The 18594-nt window shown below is 39.7% G+C and overlaps 1 protein-coding gene across 8 annotated transcripts in view; it reads left to right on the forward strand.

The window, feature by feature from the left end:
- Positions 1 to 18594, forward strand: part of SPDL1 (spindle apparatus coiled-coil protein 1) — a 49071-nt gene that overhangs the window by 20236 nt on the left and 10241 nt on the right. For 5 of the 8 annotated variants that reach the window (XM_038414126.2, XM_043490674.1, XM_038414122.2 and 2 more), the window contains 6 exons: positions 419 to 517; positions 1446 to 1556; positions 3324 to 3464; positions 5256 to 5368; positions 7845 to 8032; positions 10834 to 13776. In XM_038414126.2, the coding sequence (XP_038270054.1) occupies positions 419 to 517; positions 1446 to 1556; positions 3324 to 3464; positions 5256 to 5368; positions 7845 to 8032; positions 10834 to 11381 (1200 nt within the window). In that variant the 3' untranslated portion in view covers positions 11382 to 13776. Of the gene's footprint in view, positions 1 to 418; positions 518 to 1445; positions 1557 to 3323; positions 3465 to 5255; positions 5369 to 7844; positions 8033 to 10833; positions 13777 to 18594 lie in introns of those variants that run through there. The other 3 variants (XM_038414130.2, XM_038414123.1, XM_038414127.2) reach the window with 1 other exon arrangement.

An 18594-nucleotide genomic window follows, 5' to 3' on the forward strand; every position in this document is an offset into this window, starting at 1 on the left:
ACTCTGTGCTCACTACCTCCCAGTAGTGTTTGAATGAGGAGAAAAACTGATGTAGAAGGCAAAATTAATCACCTGATACCTTTCTGCTGGCATCTTCTCTCATTGTATCCACTGTGGTAGCCTGAAAAACTGGAGTACAGTTTATAACAAACTGATTGTTTTCCTCTAAAGGGAGAATTAGACATACTTGCCTTAATGACAGTTGTAGCAAATGAGTTGTCTTATTGCTAATAATCAATTGCTGGAGTATTTTTACAGTTTTGGAAGAACTCTTCCAATGGTTTGAGCTGAATAGTAAAGCTCCAGCAAAAACAGTGAGGCACTTAGCTCATTTGTTGTCCTTGAAAACATTTCTCTATAGTTCTGACCTGTAATATAAACAGACACTGTACTGACTGTTTTTTTGGCTTTAATCTAGAAAGCTCGTGAAGCTAACCAGGCACTCCAAGGTCAGCTGGATCATGCACTGCTTCAGGCTTTGGACCCTACCAGTAAAGGCAATTCTCTGTTTGCAGAGGTATGTTATGCCACAATTATTGCAGAATGTGTTAATTGGAAAGAGCAATAAATACTTATACTTCAATCACTATAAACTTGTACCTTCAGTTACACACTAAATGCTGATGTATTTGTGTTCCAGAGGCATCAAATGTGACACTCTACAAAGACTACTGTAGATGTTGAGCTGTTTGTGGGGACTGAGTAGTAGACATTTGTTTCTAGTCTCTAAAGTGGTGTGGGAGTTAAGTTTGGTAGCAACATTAATAAAACTGAATTGGACCACTTTGGAAAAACTTGAGGGTTAGAGGTGTAATTTTGGCTACTATACTAAGCTAAATGAAAACCATAAGTTGGGAAGGAATATTCAGCTGGATGCTCTTATCTAATGTATTTGGGAAGTTAACTGATGGGGCTGTGTCTGACCTCCTGTAGGGCCTGCCTGTGTTTGTTTGGCTTAGTAGTTGAGACATATAAGTATCGGATAATCCAATCGTATGAAGGGGATCATATATTCTTACTTGGCATTTATGGGAGTACCATGTTGTAGTTTTGTTCCAACTTCTCTCTGTAAATTAGTGTAACTGTCATGAGACCTTTTTTTAGGTATATAAAAATTTCATGACAACTTGCACTAATGTCAGTAGGCAAATCTACATGTACAGTACTACTAAGGGATCTTAGGAGTTACTTTACTTGTGTAGCTATAGCACAAGGGGCTAAAATTTCTATTGCAATCCATTGACCTTGCTCCTGGTAGTAAGGCAATATCTATTCATTTTAGATGCCTTAGAAGTACATGAAGTGTGTTGTTGAAGTCACTCTTCCAGAACTGTCACTGGTGATGACTGTAACCTCATGTTCTTACCTTAACTTCTTAAAAATTAGCATCCAATTGACCATCATTATGATTTCCATAGTAATAATGTGTTAACAATGTTCTATAGGTGGAGGACCGTAGGGCAGAAATGGAACGTCAGCTGATCAGTGTGAAAGTAAAATATCAATCACTACAAAAACAGCATGCATTCACTAGAGAACAATTGCAAAGAATGAAGGTATGACCATTATTGTAATACTCCAGGGTTTCCTTGGGGTCTGACAAGACACTGCTTGAGAAAACGGGTTAGGAATTTGATTCCACGGACTATAGTACAAGTAGTCTTCATGCAAAAATAGCAAACAGAATATGTCTGAGGATTTTGTCCATGTTTTGGTTTAGTATCACATGAAGACTTAATTTATTGTTAAGGATATTTTATTGGTAACTTAAGAAATATTATCAGTCATCCCAAGAAATCAAACGTTAGACTAAAGCTACTTCATTGTAGTAGCTGTTTTGTTCTGTTGTCAGTCGTTCAATACAGATTTTGAAAGCATGCAAAATAATTATCCTATTTTTGTCCTTGTTTCACCCCCAATACTCATTTGTTGTCCTTTTGCCTTAATGTTGGAATTTATTTGTACTCTAATAAGCATTTTCTTCTGTGCCTTATTAGAGATAGGCAGTAATGTTGGCTGCCTATGCATTGCAGGTCAGGCCAAGAACGAAGCATGTTTTTGTTTTGTTTTTCCTCTAATCCTGTTGCTTTTACTGTGTATTGCTTTCTTGTTCTTCTGATCTGTCATCCCTGTCCCAATGCTCAACTCAATCATACAATTCACAATACCTTTTCTCAAACGTTGAGTACTTTATTAATTTTAACTGACAAGCAAGTTAGGATATTATCACATCTAAACATCAATTATTGTGCACCCTCCTGAGTTAGAACATAGTTGTCCCATCTTCCAGGAAAAACTCTAGGGGAAAGTTGTCCACAAGAAACTCTGAAGACAGCCTGGAAGCCAGGATTTGTGCATTATCTTAAGGTGAAGGGACCAAATTTGAGTTGGGAAAGAGTGGGACTGGATGCACAGAAAGTACTCAACCACCATGTAGGTGGGATGATGATTATGGGTGGGATAGGAACTTCCAACCTTACACTCCCTCCACAGTATTACCAGGGTGCAGAAATAAGCTTAAAACAATCCTCTTCCAAAAGAGAAAAGACTAGGAAAAGAATTATTGCAGAACTTCTGCATACTTAAGATAAGCATCTGGTGCATATATGCACCCAGTATAACAGTTGAGATGAAATTTCTTGTTCTGCATTCCCAGCAAATGTTTGAGTAACTAAAATGGCTAGCCAGCCTTCAAAAAGACTTTCTGATACTTCACCATTATAAATATTAGTTTTGATTTTTGACTCATTTTGCATTTTGGACACCTAATGTCTGAATTTGATGGTTGACTGCTCTGGCTAAATGACTACAAAAAGGCATCTTCTTGGGTCTGCTCCCTGCGTATACTAGAAGGATTCCTTTCTTTTTTTTACTTTTTTTTACTTTTTTTACTGCTTTGTTTTTGTTTAGCCATACAAAACAAGCATCTTGTAGCTTTCTTGTGTATAACCAACACAATTGTTCATGAAGTTTTAGCTGGGCTTACAGAGGAATCACTGAGTATGTAACTAGGCTTGGAGAATGTCACTAGGTAATGCCCAATAAGGACAGTTATGACTTGAAAACTAGTCCAGGTTGAGTTGGATAGATCAGCAAGTATTAAAAATCCATCTTTATTGTATAAGAGCATATTTAATATGACAATTTGAGATAACTTAATGCCATTTCTGTACTTGTAGGAGTAGAAAAGTATTTAAAGTATTGCAGTGAATGTCAGCTGCTGAGTTAGGACTGCAGTCCCCTAAGTTTCTGGGTAAGGATACGGGTTCCGAAAGGTTTTTCTTAGAGTCTTAACATTGGTATGGTTTTTGCTTGATGTTTAGCTACAAATGGCTACGCTGCTGCAGATGAAAGGTTCTCAGGCAGAACTTGAGCAACTAGAACGCTTGCAGTCAATGTTAGAACAAAAGAATGGTGAAATAGAAGATCTTCTAATGAAAATGAGGCAACTGGAGAAGTTTAAGGTACGTATTTTACAAAATAAACCTGTAAAGTTTAAATCTTGTAATGTGGGACAAAAAAGTTCTTCAAAATATGAGAGGAGGCTTTTAATATAAACTCTTATTTGTAATTCCATATAATCTCAACAGTGCTCACAACTCTTATTTAGGTTGGTAACAGTCTCCCTTTTACAACTATTGTGTGCATCTTTTAAGTCCTAAAGAGTGCCACAACTCTAATTTTTATTCTTGTATTTTAAAGCCAAAGGGACCATTCTATCCCTTAGTCTGACCACTCTTACATATCACAGACTACCATTAAATTTCACCCAGTTTCATATGTATTGAGCACAATAATATGTATGGCTAACGGATATCTTCCAGAACGGCTTCTAGTCTTGACTTGAAGAAATAAGAGTATCTGCTACTACTTAGTAGCTTTTTCAAATAGCTAGTTACTCTCATTGTTTAAAAATGTCTGTTTTCTAATTTGAATATGTCTGGCTTTAGCTTCCAATTATTTGGTTCTTGTTATCCCTTTTTCACTAAATTGGAGCCTTTTGGTACCCTATATCTTTCTCCCCGTGAAGGTATTTGTACACTGTAATCAAGTCATTCTCAATCTTTTTTGATAAGCTAAACAGAGATTTATAAGTCATTGACTGTGAAGCATTTTCTCTGGCCCTCGAGTAACTTTTGTAGCTCTTCTCAGCACCCTCTCTAACTTAAAGTAAAAAATTTGGACCCCAGAACTGGATGCAATATTCCATTGTCTCAGCAGTGCTGTATGCAGAGGTAAAATCTCGTCTTCTCCCCGTCACTTGCCACTTTAAAATAAATATATTTTGCTTTGTAAAGGCTAGCTGGTCACTGGTATTCGGTGCATGTGCGTGTGTGAGAGAGAGAGAGAACTTCAAGGGCTAGACCGGGGTAGGCAACTTATGGCATGCATGCCAAAGGCGGCACACGAGCTGATTTTCAGTGGCATTCACACTGCCCAGGTCCTGGCCACCGGTCCAGGCAGCTCTGCATTTTAATTTAATTTTAAATAAAGCTTCTTAAACATTTTTAAAACCTTATTTACTTTACATACAACAATAGTTTAGTTACATATTACAGAATTATAGAAAGAGACCTTCTAAAACCTTAAAATGTATTACTGGCATGCAAAACCTTTAAATTAGAGTGAATAAATGAAGACTTGGCACACCACTTCTGAAGGGTTGCTGACCTCTGGGCTAGACTAAGGTCAGACCTGCTGGGATAAATGCACTGGTTTGCAGGACAGCTGGAAGCCTAAATATCCAATCTGGAGGGGCAGGGATGCAGGTCCCTGCTTTGAGAAAGGTGAGGCCTAAGAAGCTTGAGACACTGATGGATGCCCTCGCAGAGTTCAAGAAGGGGATCCAAGGGGCAATTGATACTGTGACTCTCTCAGTTCTGGTATCAACAAAGAGATTTTTTTTAATTCTCTTTTTCACTAATAATCTACAGAATGTTTGGGTAGCTTATGCTATACTGGAAAAGGAAGGGTAACTTTTTAATCAAGGCTTTTTGTGTACCTTTGAGACAGGAGGATCTTTTTCAGTTCTGGCTGCTTCTCTAAGACAAAATTTTGGATGAAAACACTCAAATGAAATGAAGCTCTTGCTACCTCAAGTTTAAATCCATTTATAAAGACTACCTATCAGGTAGCTTTTTCTGCAGCAGTTGTATTAAAATGTTGATGGGACAGTGAAAACTGTAAGAATAGAACTAATGCACTTCTGAAAAAGCCACTAATTGACAATTTTTTAAACTCTTCCCTGGCATCAGAATTTATATGAGAACATGGAAGAATCAAAATCTTCTAGTAGCAGTTCAAGAGGTGGAGAATTTGGAGATGGCTATTATACAGATCTGCTTCAAATGAAACTTGAGAACTCCAAGTAAGTGTGTGGAGGTTTAAAGCCTAGAAATAGAATTTAGGTATTGTTTTAATGTTTAAAAAAAATACTTGTAATCTACATCAACTTAGAGCTGTCTTGCGCTCTGCCATTTCTTCGTTTGTCCACATGTATTCTGTTCTCGGTGCACATGGACCCCAGATGCTCAAGATTGGAATCTTTAGGTCATCGATGTCCTGCGTGTACCAGTAGCACAAAAGACAGAGTGGCCCCAACTGCCCCTCGGTTATTTCTCACCACCTGTGATTGAGATGGAGCTCCTCTGTGCCCATGGTTTTTACACATCCTTTTTTTAAATTACAGTTAGCTGTGTGCATATTAGTTTTGAGTACAGTCAGTTATGATACCAGCCTGTTTTGTAAAATTCTGATAATTTTATTATTTGGAAGTTTTAACTTCCTTATTTTGTTTTGCTTTGTTAATTCTCCTCCCCAGTACCAGGACTTGGGAATGATCTATTTTAAGTCTTCTGGCTTTAAGTATTGCCCCTTTTGCCAGGCAGCAGTTCCAAAAAATGATGGATACATGAGATGTCTGTTCTGTCTGGGGCATCCCATATCCCCGACAAATGTGCTCTGGTGCAGTCTTGAGATTTGGAGTTAACTGTTGTTAGTACAGAGGCCAGGGCATTGGAGCACCTCAGCATAGTGCTTCAACATTGGTCATTATGGAGCTAGCCTCATTGGTACCACTCCCTTTAATGCTACCCAGTCTGTATTAAATGCACCAGTGCCAGGCATGCTGGCACCGTCAGCCACCCAGATGCTTTCCTCTCTGACACAGAGGCTTATGGCCCTGACCCTTGGTATTGAGAGAGGATGTAATAATGAGTTATCTTAAAGTCTCCTCTGCTCTCTCCATGGCTACAGATCCCTTCCATGTTACTGAAGAGCTTTTATCTCAGTGGCATAGAGTGCCTCCCCAGGGACGATGCCCTCTAGGATCCCTTTGAAGCCTAACACCCTGGTTTCAGCATGCCCCTTCTTTAACACCTAGAATGCTCATTTTCATCTTTTCATCATTTGGTTTTTTTAATCTTTTATGTTAGTCTCTCTGTCCAGGAAACTGAAATCTGCATTATTGATGTGATTGTGAAAAACATTGTGGCTTTTACTACTACTGTCAAGGTTCCTTCCCCACTCTGAATTCTAGGGCACAGATGTGGGGACCTGCAGGAAAGACACCCCCAATCTTATTCTTACCAGCTTAGGTTAAAACTTCCCCAAGGTACAAACTTTTTACCTTTTGTCCTTGAACCTTTATGCTGCCACCACCAAAGTGTCTAACAAAAATAACAGGAGAAGTGCCACTTGGAAACGTCTCCCCTACCCCCCCCCCCAAAAAAAAATCCCCCCAAGCACTACATCCCCTTTCCTGGGGAAGGCTTGATAAAAATCCTCACCAATTTGCATAGGTGAACACTGACCCAAACCCTTGGATCTTAAGAACAATGAAAAAGCATTCAGATTCTTAAAAGAAGAATTTTAATTAAAGAAAAAGTAAAAGAATCATCTCTGTAAAATCAGGATGGTAAATACCTTACAGGGTAATCAGACTCAAAACAGCTTTGAAAGTATCTTGTCTCCTCATTGGTCATTTTGGTCAGGTGCCAGCGAGGTTGTCTTAGCTTCTTAACCCTTTACAGGTGAAAGGGTTTTTCCTCTGGCTAGGGGGGATTTAAAGGTGTTTACCCTTCCCTTTATATTTATGACAACTACTCTAGGGTTTCTTAGTTTTTATTTTCTTGGATTTTAGTTCTAGATGTCCTTGGATTTACTTTCATCCTTAGCTGTATATAAATTAATGCCATTGCCACGCCCAGTCTAAGGTTACATGTTACAAAATGTTCTCTTCAATTTGAAATGAGTATCTAAAATATTACTGGGAACTTCCTTCTGGTTTGAAGTCCAGATCATACAGATATAACAGTAGTATACTCTTCTACTAAAATGACTCAATTTGGTACTGTATGCAGAGGAGCAAAGCCTCGGCTTCAGTGGAGCGATGACAATTTAGGTCAGCCAGAGATCTGTCCCCCAGTCTTAAGTATTTAGCTCATATGGACTACTCCCCGTCCAAACATTGAAAGTACAGTATCTGAATTTGAATACAAAACTAAACCTTATTTGTCCATGCACAGGTTGGGATTTGGGAGGGAGGATTCTCTGATTAAAGTTGTATTGTATAATTTTCATTACAGTGTTAGATAACTGCTTGTTTAAGTAGCTTGTGTTCTCCCTTAATTAAACTATTATTCCTATTCTAGAAATGAAGAGACTTCAAAATTCAACTTTGGGTTGGGATTTTTCAAAGCTCCCTAGAGGAGCTTCCAATTGCAGTTAATTGTTCTAAGAGGGTTTGAGCAACCAAATACTTTAGCTTTGAAAGCTCACTGTAAATTGTTTACCTAATTTGACTCTTGTGAATTTCAAACTGGTCAATTCCTTTTCCTTCCCAGTAAGGAGACCGAAACTTTGAGAAACGAACTATCCTTACAGAGGATGAAAGCTTTGTATGAGAGCCAGAGGGTTCTGGAGGTAGAAAGGAAGCTTTTTGCCAATGAGAGGCACCTGCAGGTTTGCCAAAGTGAGAACATGAACTTGCGAGTTATGCTGGACGAACTGAAAATGAAGTATGAACCTGAAGGTAACTATTTCTGATCACTAATACAGTTGAACATAATAAATACTTGAGCCTCTTTTGCTATAGCTTAGCTTTTTGTTGAGGCATGAGTTTTCAACCAACTAAAAAGATGTCTTCAACCTGACCATAAACACTCTACTTAAACAAGTGACTGTAAAACATCCTGCTGTCTTGTAAGTTGCTGAACAGCTGTGATTTTTAAAACATTGCTTTATTGAAATGAATATATGGAACCAGTATACTGACTTTTAATTTCACAAGTCTGAAATCTGTGTGCGTGTATATATAGCTATACATGTACTATAGAATTCTGAAACTAAAACATGGAAATTCACAGCAAATAGCGAATGGAGCTTTTGAAGCAGGATGGAAACTCTGGATGCTAACATTTTTTACCAGTCAGACACTTGGCCTGCACATCACTTTGTGGAGATCTCTGAAGAAGCTCAGAGTTGTTTTTGAAAGTGAAGGTTGACCATGTAACTTTCTCCTTCATTAGAGAGAATCTGCCACAGTCATGGGTACAAAGCAGTGATTTAGCACTCTAACCTTGCCCATTATTATCCTAGCTTTTAAAGGCAAATTTTATGTTGCAGTCCACCCCTTCTGACCCTTTAGAGCCCAAGCTCCAGCCTGAGCCACAGCTTCAAAGGGCTGTCTACGCAGCTATTTTTAGAGCGCTAGCCTGAGCCAGAGTCTGTTGACCCAGAATGGGAGGCTCACTGTCATGGACTGTATAGACATCCACTGAGTATGAAATCTTTTGTGGTGCTGTTTACTGAATGGGTTTACCTGTTGAACTCCTTCCTTTCTATATGTCCCCCCTCTTCTACTCAATATGGCATAGTTGGCAAACAAAACATTTCTCCTCCACTAGAAAATGGTGGTCAGGTTGAATCTCTCTTGAATTCACAAAATCTTGCCAGAAAGGAGTACATGCTAGTTCAGTCTGACAAGGCTGCCATGTCAGTGCTTGTTCAAACTCTAAGCCTTGACTTTTTTCCCATCATAGTTCAATCTGGGGAGAAGTCAGAATGACACAGTAGTTCCTTTATTGTGAGTGAATTCTTCCAGAGTCTGCCTTCCTGAGAAGCCTGTTGGGTGCTACTGTGTGGCCACTACAAAGCTTATGTATGCAGCTAATTGTTTATCTGAGATTTAATCCTACAATGGGGATTTGAAGGAGTCCCAGAGTCCAGGGAGAGGTCAGCTATCTCAGGTACTGGCAGGAAGAGAAGAGCAAGCTCAGATCTCTGCCAGTCCAAGACGCTATCTCTAAAAAGGAAGTGTTGGTAACATTTTTTAGTTTCTGTTGCCTGCAAGAATGTTTTACAGCTAAAATGGCTTTTTAGATGTAACTGTTGTCTTGTTTCAGCAGTGAAGCAAAGCCTAGTTCGGTGTCAATGAAAACTGTTGTGATTATTTCTAAATTTTTCATTAGCTTCAAGCTGCTGGGTATGCTGATCTCTGTATAATCCTCAGGTGTTTTTTTTTTTCTTTTAATTGTCTTGGGACAATTGCAATCTTCCTATGAATTTCTTGGAGCAGATGAGATGTGTACACTGAAAGATTAGATTAGAGGGCAAGGTGGGAGTGCTGCACCATTGTGACCGAGTGGGGAGGATCAAAAATTGTTTTGAAAAGAACAGAACAGGTTTTCTGCTGAAGCATGTCAATGGTGTGAATTCTGAGATTGCATCTCCAGAAAGTTTACTAGAATTTGAGTTGCGATAAAAATATTTGAAGCATTTTTCATACCAGCTGTAACCAAGTGCCTTGTAAAATTACAACACACACTGACTGAAAACAGATATGATGCAAGTTCTTTCCTTATATGGCTAATAAATTAAAGCTTTCAATCAGTCTTTCAGGCAGTGAGAAACAGAGGCATATGCAAGAAAGATGCTTTCAGGTGACACAGTAGTTGAGAAAATGTGGAAAACGCAACAAGTCTGGAAACTACCGCAAATCTTCACACCAATAGTGGTAAAAGGATGCGAGGGGGCATCAGAACAAATTGCTAGATGAGTTAAGCAGGTGGCAGCAAATCCTTGACCGACTTGAAAATTTCCTGGCTTCCAGGTCCCTTCAAAGTAGAAAAGTTTTTAAGATAGATTGATGTGGTCACGCTTCATAACGATTGGAAAAAAAATAAAATAAAAATCAGCATTTTTGAAAGTTAGGTGTTGGAAAGCCCTAGGGTAGGTGGAGGTCATGCTTGCCCACCTAGAGATGAAATTATGGCACACATGAAGAGTACTGCAAAGATAATAGGCAGATATGTAGTGAAACAAATGTGGAAGAAGTCAGTGGTCATGAAGAAAGGAAACTAAAGTTAGGAAATAGGAGTACTGTGGGAGGTAGCTCCTTCTGCCTAAAAGAAGCACTTACCGTTCATTTGAGCAATATGTCATCAGTAAGTTTTAGCTACCAGGATAGCAGCCCAAATGTCAGAAGAATCAGAACACACAAAAATGAGGTGTGTGCAGTTAGGTATATCTGCTTAAAAGGGATTGGTGAAAATTTTAAAATAGAGGTGAGAGAAGGAAAGCAGATGTACCAGTTAGATTTTTGAATTTAAGTCTTTTGGGACACTTAGATGTATGTTACTAAAAAGTCACTGTCTGATAGCACCATCAGCATGGAGTCAGTTAAACATCTTGGGACGGTCTGAATTAAACAAATTGTCACCTAAATAGGTTCAATGCTATCTTGCTGGTTTCAGTAATTGTACGAACATGTAAGTTTATTTCAATTACCAACATGTATGTTTGTATACAAACATAACTACCATTCTTCTCTAGAATTAATTAAAATCCCTAAAAGCATAAAAAGGAGGGAGAAGATTCCAGTGGACATGATCGCTGAACCTGTAGATAGCAAAAATGCTACAGGGGAAGAAACTACTCACTTTTCATCTCAAAATAAGGAAGAAAGAAAGATAAGTTCCAAGAACTTGGAGGCAAGTGATGCCCCTCAAAGACCATATGTACTTGTGCCAGCATCAATGAACTACACGCCTCTTCCAGCAACACAGCTAAGGGCTGAACCTGAGAAGGACAGGAAAAGAGTTAAAATCAAAGAAGATAACACCAAAGGTTCAAGTAAAAGAAATGGAAATAACTCTCTAACTCCAGTTGCCTCCAGGTCAGTGTCATCTTGTGTGTATGCTTATGGTAATCAGCGCAGACCTGCATCTGTTTTCTTTCGCTGCATGAACTATGCTATCCACTTCTTAATCTATTTTCTCAGTGTTGCATGCAGTGTAATTCCTCAGTTCCGGCTGCCTACACTCAACTTTTCAAAATCCTTTAAAAAGGCTAAAATGATTGCTAATGAAAATGACTCTTAGAATCATGAACCTGGATCTTGGGAATAACTGATATTTAAGGTTTACTGTTGTTCAAAATATCAGTGTGTTGATTTGTATATCTTTAACTTAACCATGATAGATCAAACTTAATTTGCAGAGGCTTCAATATGAGGCTTCTTTTCGTGGTCTGTTTGAGGCTGCCATACAAAACTAACTATGGCAGGGCTTTAGGGGTTGCATTCCAGGAGTCGTTTGAAAACTCAAGACTTAAAATAATAAATAACCTAAAATTTGCACTTCACAAAAAAAGATTACCAGTAGCTTTCAAATGACTTTTTATTATTCAACATCATGTTTTAATGGATTATGTAATAACAACTTGTTTTAAAAACTAATTTGTCAAAATTACTAAAACTTTCACCGTTTTATTCAAAATTTAAGTAATGATAGAGACCTAGCACTGTGTACAGAGGTCCAACGTTTTTGTCTTTGTAAAAGAAATGCTACCTTCTGTTTGCTGATTCTGTTTTCTATTCAAGTTAATATTCTCATGTGGGAGCATGTGTGGGTACACAGAAATCATGTGAAGGCTAATATTACTCATTTGAGCTCTAATGACTGGTCAAAAAGTTTATGCAAGTAAAACTAGAGAGAGCCAGCATTTTCTGATATTTCAGGTCAGGCTCTGCACACAATAGAGTGTAGCCATGTTGAGAAGATTGCTGAGTGAAGCCATTCTGGAAGGAGGGTGGAATAGAATGTTGAGTGGGGGAAAAAAAGCTAAATTTCTTTTTAAAAAGTGTTCATTTTCCATGAGGTGTCCAGCTGACTTACTACTTTTCTCTTTACTGTGTTCTTGTCTCAGTCTTTAAACTTAATATTGCATATAGCTCCCCGTAGGGCAAGTTAGTTTGCCAGAAAATAATTGCTGCAGGAATGTGAGCCACTCCCTTTAATGCTGACTGTCTCCTTTATAGTCCCCCCTCAGAAACTTCCCTTTTTTCCCCTCCTCTCTTGTTTCTGAAATATTTTTTCTTAGGCTTCTATTTAGCATTGTTCATGGTACAGCATAATGCTTTATATTGGAACCATATTTACTACAATCAAACATAATACAAACTGTTTACAAAGCATATGGAAATTAGATACAGAACTATGCTGAAGGAATGTTATGGTTGTGAGGTCAAAGTTAAGAAATGCTAGAAGTAAAAATTTCTGTGCAACCTCTTTATTGCTTCCTTTTGTGGATATAATTAGAGGCAATTAAAATGGCGCAATCACAATATTTTTTTGCAAAACTCAAGTCTCATTCACTGCACTTCATAACTACCTTGTTTTATATTTACACTATTTAGAGAAGCTTTAAAATATAAATTAAGAGAAGATCTGATGAATAATAGAAGGATATACTGAGAAAGCACAATGGGTTGTAAGACTGCATCATCACTGGGTTGGAAGAACTTGCTGGTTCCATTTTAATTAGTAGGTTACATGGACAGGGGGTAGTAAGGTTTTGCATGATGAAGAGGCTGTGGCTTGGGAAGTGGGATTCCTGGAGGCATTACATATATGCAGAAGCATGGAAAAGGACTGGGATAAGAAGAAAATCAAGGCAGCCTCAAGTCTGTCATGAGAAGAACAGAGGGGGATATGGCAAGACAAAATCAGATATTGGTTAGGGGAGAGAAGAGGGACTTAAATGCTAGAAGATGATGCTTAGTATTGGCATTAGTTACTACAGTACCTTTTTAATGGGTGACAGTGGGCTTACTAACAAACTAAATTGTGACAACTGTCTGTTTCAATGCATGTGGAAAAGGTTGCAAAGGTTCAGTTAAGTGCACGTACAACTTGTAAGAAATATAAGGAACGCAAAGGTAATTATTGGATTCTCCTTCTGGCTTGTGTGGTATAATTCAGATATTGAATGTTTTGGTTTGGGGGGCACAATTTGTGAGCTTCCAATGTAGTTAGAGTAGAATCTTTCCCCTCCCAAACAGTCTTATGAGCTTATTGTCCAACTGATTTTAAGTAAATTAGTCACAAATACTGACTCCCACATCCCTTATCTAGGAGAAAGGTGAGGAGGAATGAGCAGGAATGTCAAAAAGTGGGAAGGCCTGAGAGTGCCAAATTGGTTATAATGGCTTTTGGAGTTTCGGGCCTCTGTTGGGGCCATCTTGTCTTATCTAGAAGGGAAGGAAGCACTTAAAGCTGGATGTGAAAGAGGTGCCCTATCTGATGACTATCTGATGAAGCAACATCAATAGGCTTTGGAGAAAGTAACATTAATACTTCATGGGTTAATGGAAGGCAGTTAAAATGTGTAGCATTTTTGAGGTTGAAAAGATGGATTAGAGAAGTCAGCTATGGGTTTGAAGGGAGGAGGAAGCCAAGGAGGAAAGTGTATCTGATAAATGGAGGGTTTGGGAAGTAAAGGAGGGTAGTGGGTGGATGCAGACTAAATAAAATCAAGCAACATTTTTAATTTATGGGAATAATTTTTATTTCTCCTGCACTACTTTGTTGGCCTAGATAGCACATAGATATAGAAAAGAAAGATCAAAACTCCAAGGCTTTTGGTCTCTATAGAAATATTGGTTCTCCTTGGTTTTCTTTTCCCAGCAAGAGGAAAGTGTTCTGACTCAACTATTCTAATTTCATTTAACTCTTCTTTTTGGATTATCCTGATTGTGCCCCCTGCACCCCTAGTACAGACTCATTAGAGAACAGCAAGGCTTTCGTTCCTGTTTGGCAAAGTTCTATCTCCATTGAAGCCTGTTTAGATCATAATCCCCAGAGCGAAGAACAACTGCTTTACTCAGTGTTCATTCTTTGAAATTTGTGATGTTCCATCTTGAAGTTTAAATTGACTTTTTTTCCTGAAATATCTTTCTGTGTAGTAACCAGATTGCATGCTATTTGGCAATACACAGTCCTTCATTTTCTGATTAGTTATTACTCTTCAGCTCTCTTCCATAAACTTGTTGTTTGTTTCACGATATACTGTAATGGGGATTGGCAGAAGAAATAATGTGAAGGGGAAAGGAAGTTTATTTAGCAATAACTAGAGTTGTTCACTTAATGTACCCAATAGATACTTGCTGTACCATCCTCCTTTTACTTCATTAGGGTGGAGAAGAACTGATGATGTTGGGTAGAGAGGGTTTGTATATTTGACTTGACGGTTGCCTTTCTGTCAATTGGCTTAATATATTTTGGTTTAGGTGAAAAGCTTAATTACCTGATAAGGTAGGTAGGGGTGTGTGTGTGCGTGTAAGTAATACCTCAGTCAGACAAGATGCAAGATGTTTGCTTCAAGGTAGAAATAGTCTTAACAGAACTCTTGATTTGGGTACATGGTACAGTAACATGTCGCAGCTTGAAACTTGCAGACATACGTGGTGATTTATTATTAGGACCCTACCAAATTCACAGCCATGAAAAAGTCTCAAGGACTGTGAAATTTGGTCTTCCCCCACAATAAAGTCTGGTCTTTTTTGTGTGCTTTTATTCAATGCAGATTTCACAGGGGAGACCAGTGTTTCTCAAATTGGGGGTCCTGACCCATAAGGGAGTTGCATGAGGGTCACAAGATTATTTTAGGGGGGTCGCAGTATTGCCACCCTTACTTCTGTGCTGCCTTCAGATCTGGGCAACTGAAGAGCAGCAGTTGTTAGCCAGGCACCCAGCTCTGAAGTACCATGCCATCCTTACTTCTGCGCTGCTGCCTTCAGAGCTGGGCAACCAGAGGGTGGTGGCTGCTGACTGAGGGCCCAGCTCTGCAGGCAGCAGCGCAGAAGTAAGGGTAGCAATGTCATACCATGCCATCCTTACTTCTGCGCCGCTATTGGTGGTGGCTCTGCCTTCAGAGCTGGGCTCCTGGCCAGCAGCTGCTGCTCTCCAGCTGCCCGGCTCTGAAGCCAGCGCCACCAGCAGCAGCTGCACAGAAGTAAGAGTAGCAGTGCTACAACATCCTACAATAACCTTGTGATACCCTGCCCCCCATTCTTTATGGCTCAGGACCCCTAAAATTACAACACCGTGAAATTTCAGATTTGAATAGCTGAAATCATAAAATTTATAATTTTTAAAATCCTATGACTGTGAAATTGACCAAAATGGACCGTGAATTTGATAGGGTCCTATTTGTTATTTGTGGATGCAGTTATTCAATACTGGGCCTATCTTGTAAAAGTTTCTGGTAATGTTTCACCAGAATTTGTAATGTAAGCATACTGGATTTTAATTACAGGTTTCAGAGTAGCAGCCGTGTTAGTCTGTATTCGCAAAAAGAAAAGGAGTACCCGTGGCACCTTAGAGACTAACAAATTTATTAGAGCATAAGCTTTCGTAAGCTACAGCTCACTTCATCGGATGCATTTGGTGGAAAAAAAATGCACCAAATGCATCCGATGAAGTGAGCTGTAGCTCACGAAAGCTTATGCTCTAATAAATTTGTTAGTCTCTAAGGTGCCACGGGTACTCCTTTTCTTTTTGTGGATTTTAATTGTCCTTCTGTGTGTTTTGGCCTTCTACCAATTTTTTTGTCAGAAAACTCAGCCTGTGAGTGAGTGTGTGTGTGTGTGTGTGTGTGTGTGTGTGTGTGTGTGTGTGTGTGTGTGTGTAAAAGAAAGCTTGGATTATGTGTGGAGTTAAAAGCTCAGGCATAGGTTAACTGTTTATTTTTAATCAATTACTGTTCATCTGTTTGTTTACACTGTAGAAACCACTGGCTAAATATCGTTATCAAGAGATAATGAGCAGAGTAGCACACTTTCATTTCTCTGTCAGGGAGGCTCTTTTCTTGTACACTTTAAACTGCCTGAGGGATTTACAGGTAGTGGTCCAGAGGGCATCCAGGGAAGGAGGGGTGCAGGAGCCATGAAGCAGAGGGAGCACTAGCAAGAAGATACTTGGCAAGCAAAGCTCCAAGTGCTACAGGAACATAATTTGTTTTTTTAGATGAAGCTCATCAGTCTAGCTGGACAACAGACTCCTTACCTATCATGAAGTTTGCAAGATGGTTCTTAGAGTATATGTTGCTATGAGTGCATCCACCTCTGCACCATAGTATGTGCATGCGCCTGTGCGTTCTTGATTGGAAACTGAAAAGTAGTGCTCATGGGCCTGTGCTTGCAGAGAACAACACTTTGTGGTCCAAATAAGAAGATATCGGCAGGCACAAGCCGGCCGCGACTCAGTTCCTGCTCAGCCACCTACAGTTTGAGAGAAAGTCTTTGCTGTTAGCTATTTCGGCTTCTTGCCTTTTTCACCTTGTGGAAGTCTTTATTCATTATTGTTTGTTTCCCAATTATTTACTTAGTTCTTTTTTTGTGTGCTTCTGAAGAGAGATTTTTCCTCTCCTACTTCTGGACCTTTGTGCCAGAGCATAATTTTGCCTAAAATACCTGTTTAAGTCCTACCACAGGTCTTTCCCCTGCAGTGCTGGACATTTAAAGTAGCCTGTGGTGTTTGAGGGACTCCCATATCCCCTCAAAATGCAAGGTCTGTCTGGGATGTAAGGGTAGGTCCAAAAAAGACGGGGAGGCTAGACTAAAAGTCCTTCTAATGGAATGTTCCCCAGGTCCAGAGAGATCCTCTCCTTCCCCGTTACATTGACCCAAAAATTTCAGGCTGCTTTTGTCACTGGTCCAGCTTTGTCTGTGACCGTGGACCTGAAGACCTCATAGAAGAAGCAGCACATATCTCTAACCTTGGTGCTGCAGTTCAGCCCACAAATAACTGTGAACACTTGTATTCAGCTCTTGGGTCACGTCTGCCTCTAAGTTCTTGACTCCCTACATGAGACTACACCTCAGATGTCCCTAGACATGATTAAGAACGGTATATACCCCAACCAGATACAACTGCTCCAAATCGGTCAGAATGCCTCTAAAATGTGTTGATTACCTTACATGGAGGAAGAACCCACAAAGGGTCTGTGGGAATCCCATTCTCGCATGCAACACTACCAAATGTTCTCACAACAGACACCTGTCTGTTAGGATAGGGAGCTCAGTTGCAGGGAAATACAGTTCAGGGCAAATGATCTCTGCAAGAATTGACTCTTGACATCAACAGTTCGATATGCTTGCTAAAACTTTCTCCACAACCTACAAGGCCACTTGGTCAGAGTAGTGCTTGATAACAGGGCAGTGTTGTATTACATTGTCCACCAAGGCAGAGCAAAATCCCAGTCCTTACGTGCAGAGTTGCTAAGATTCTAGAACTGGTGTATTTCCTGTCGAGTAGACTTATAAGTGGTCTATCTACCTGTCCTTCAGATTATGATCACTGACTCCCTGAGCAGACACTTCTGGCAAGACCACAAATGACAGCTCAAAGATGGTCATTTGCAGCATCTGCCAGACCTAAGGTCTACCACAAATAGATCTCTTTGCCACCCTGAAAGACTCCAAAAGTCACCTGTTTTGCTCTGGGGGAAATGCGCTAATAACTCCATAGCCTCATGCCCTACTTTTATACTTAACTGCTGAGACAATCCTCAAGACTGTTCTCAAAACTATGTACGGAAAAAGTGAGAGCTATTCTCATAGCACCAGCCTGGCCAAGATAGATGTGGCACTTAAACCTCATCCATTTTTAGGAGGTGGCACCCTTATAACTTCCTACCACAGAGTACCTATTGACACAGAACTCAGGGTCCTTTATCCACTCCAACCCTTTCTCTCTGATTCTCAACGCGTGGCTCATGAATGACTCTCGACCATGGAATTGACCTGTTCGGAGGCAGTTCAGTCAGTTCTTTTAGCCAGTAGAAAACCCTGTACCTGCAAGACTTACCTCCAGAAGTGGAAAGGCTTTCATTCTTGGTACTCTTCCATTTTTCCAAGACTTAGAAGTTCTGCTTACCAAGATACTGGAATTAAATGCGAGAGGTCTGTCAATAAGCTTTATATTTCTATATTAGGCTTCTGCAGAGCTTCCCACTCTTCTATCTAGGGGTTCTTGGTTTTTGCCCACCTTGCCACAGCTAAATTTTTGAAAAGCCTATACAATTGTATCCTCCTGTCTGTGACCCATCCCCTAGTAGGACCTCAACCTGGTCCTTAATGCTTTAAGGAGAGTCTTCTTCGAGCTGATTGATCATGCTCTCCTCCACTTCTCCTCCTTTTAAAACTTCACTTCTGGTCACCAGTACTTGAGCAAGAAGAATGGGAGAGCTGGGGGAACTTAGGGCCAACCCACCATATACCACCTTTTTTAAGGTCATGGCTATATTAGGCCC

This window comes from Dermochelys coriacea, chromosome 8 (genome assembly GCF_009764565.3).
Source record: "Dermochelys coriacea isolate rDerCor1 chromosome 8, rDerCor1.pri.v4, whole genome shotgun sequence".
In the NCBI taxonomy this organism is placed as follows: Eukaryota; Metazoa; Chordata; order Testudines; family Dermochelyidae; genus Dermochelys; species Dermochelys coriacea.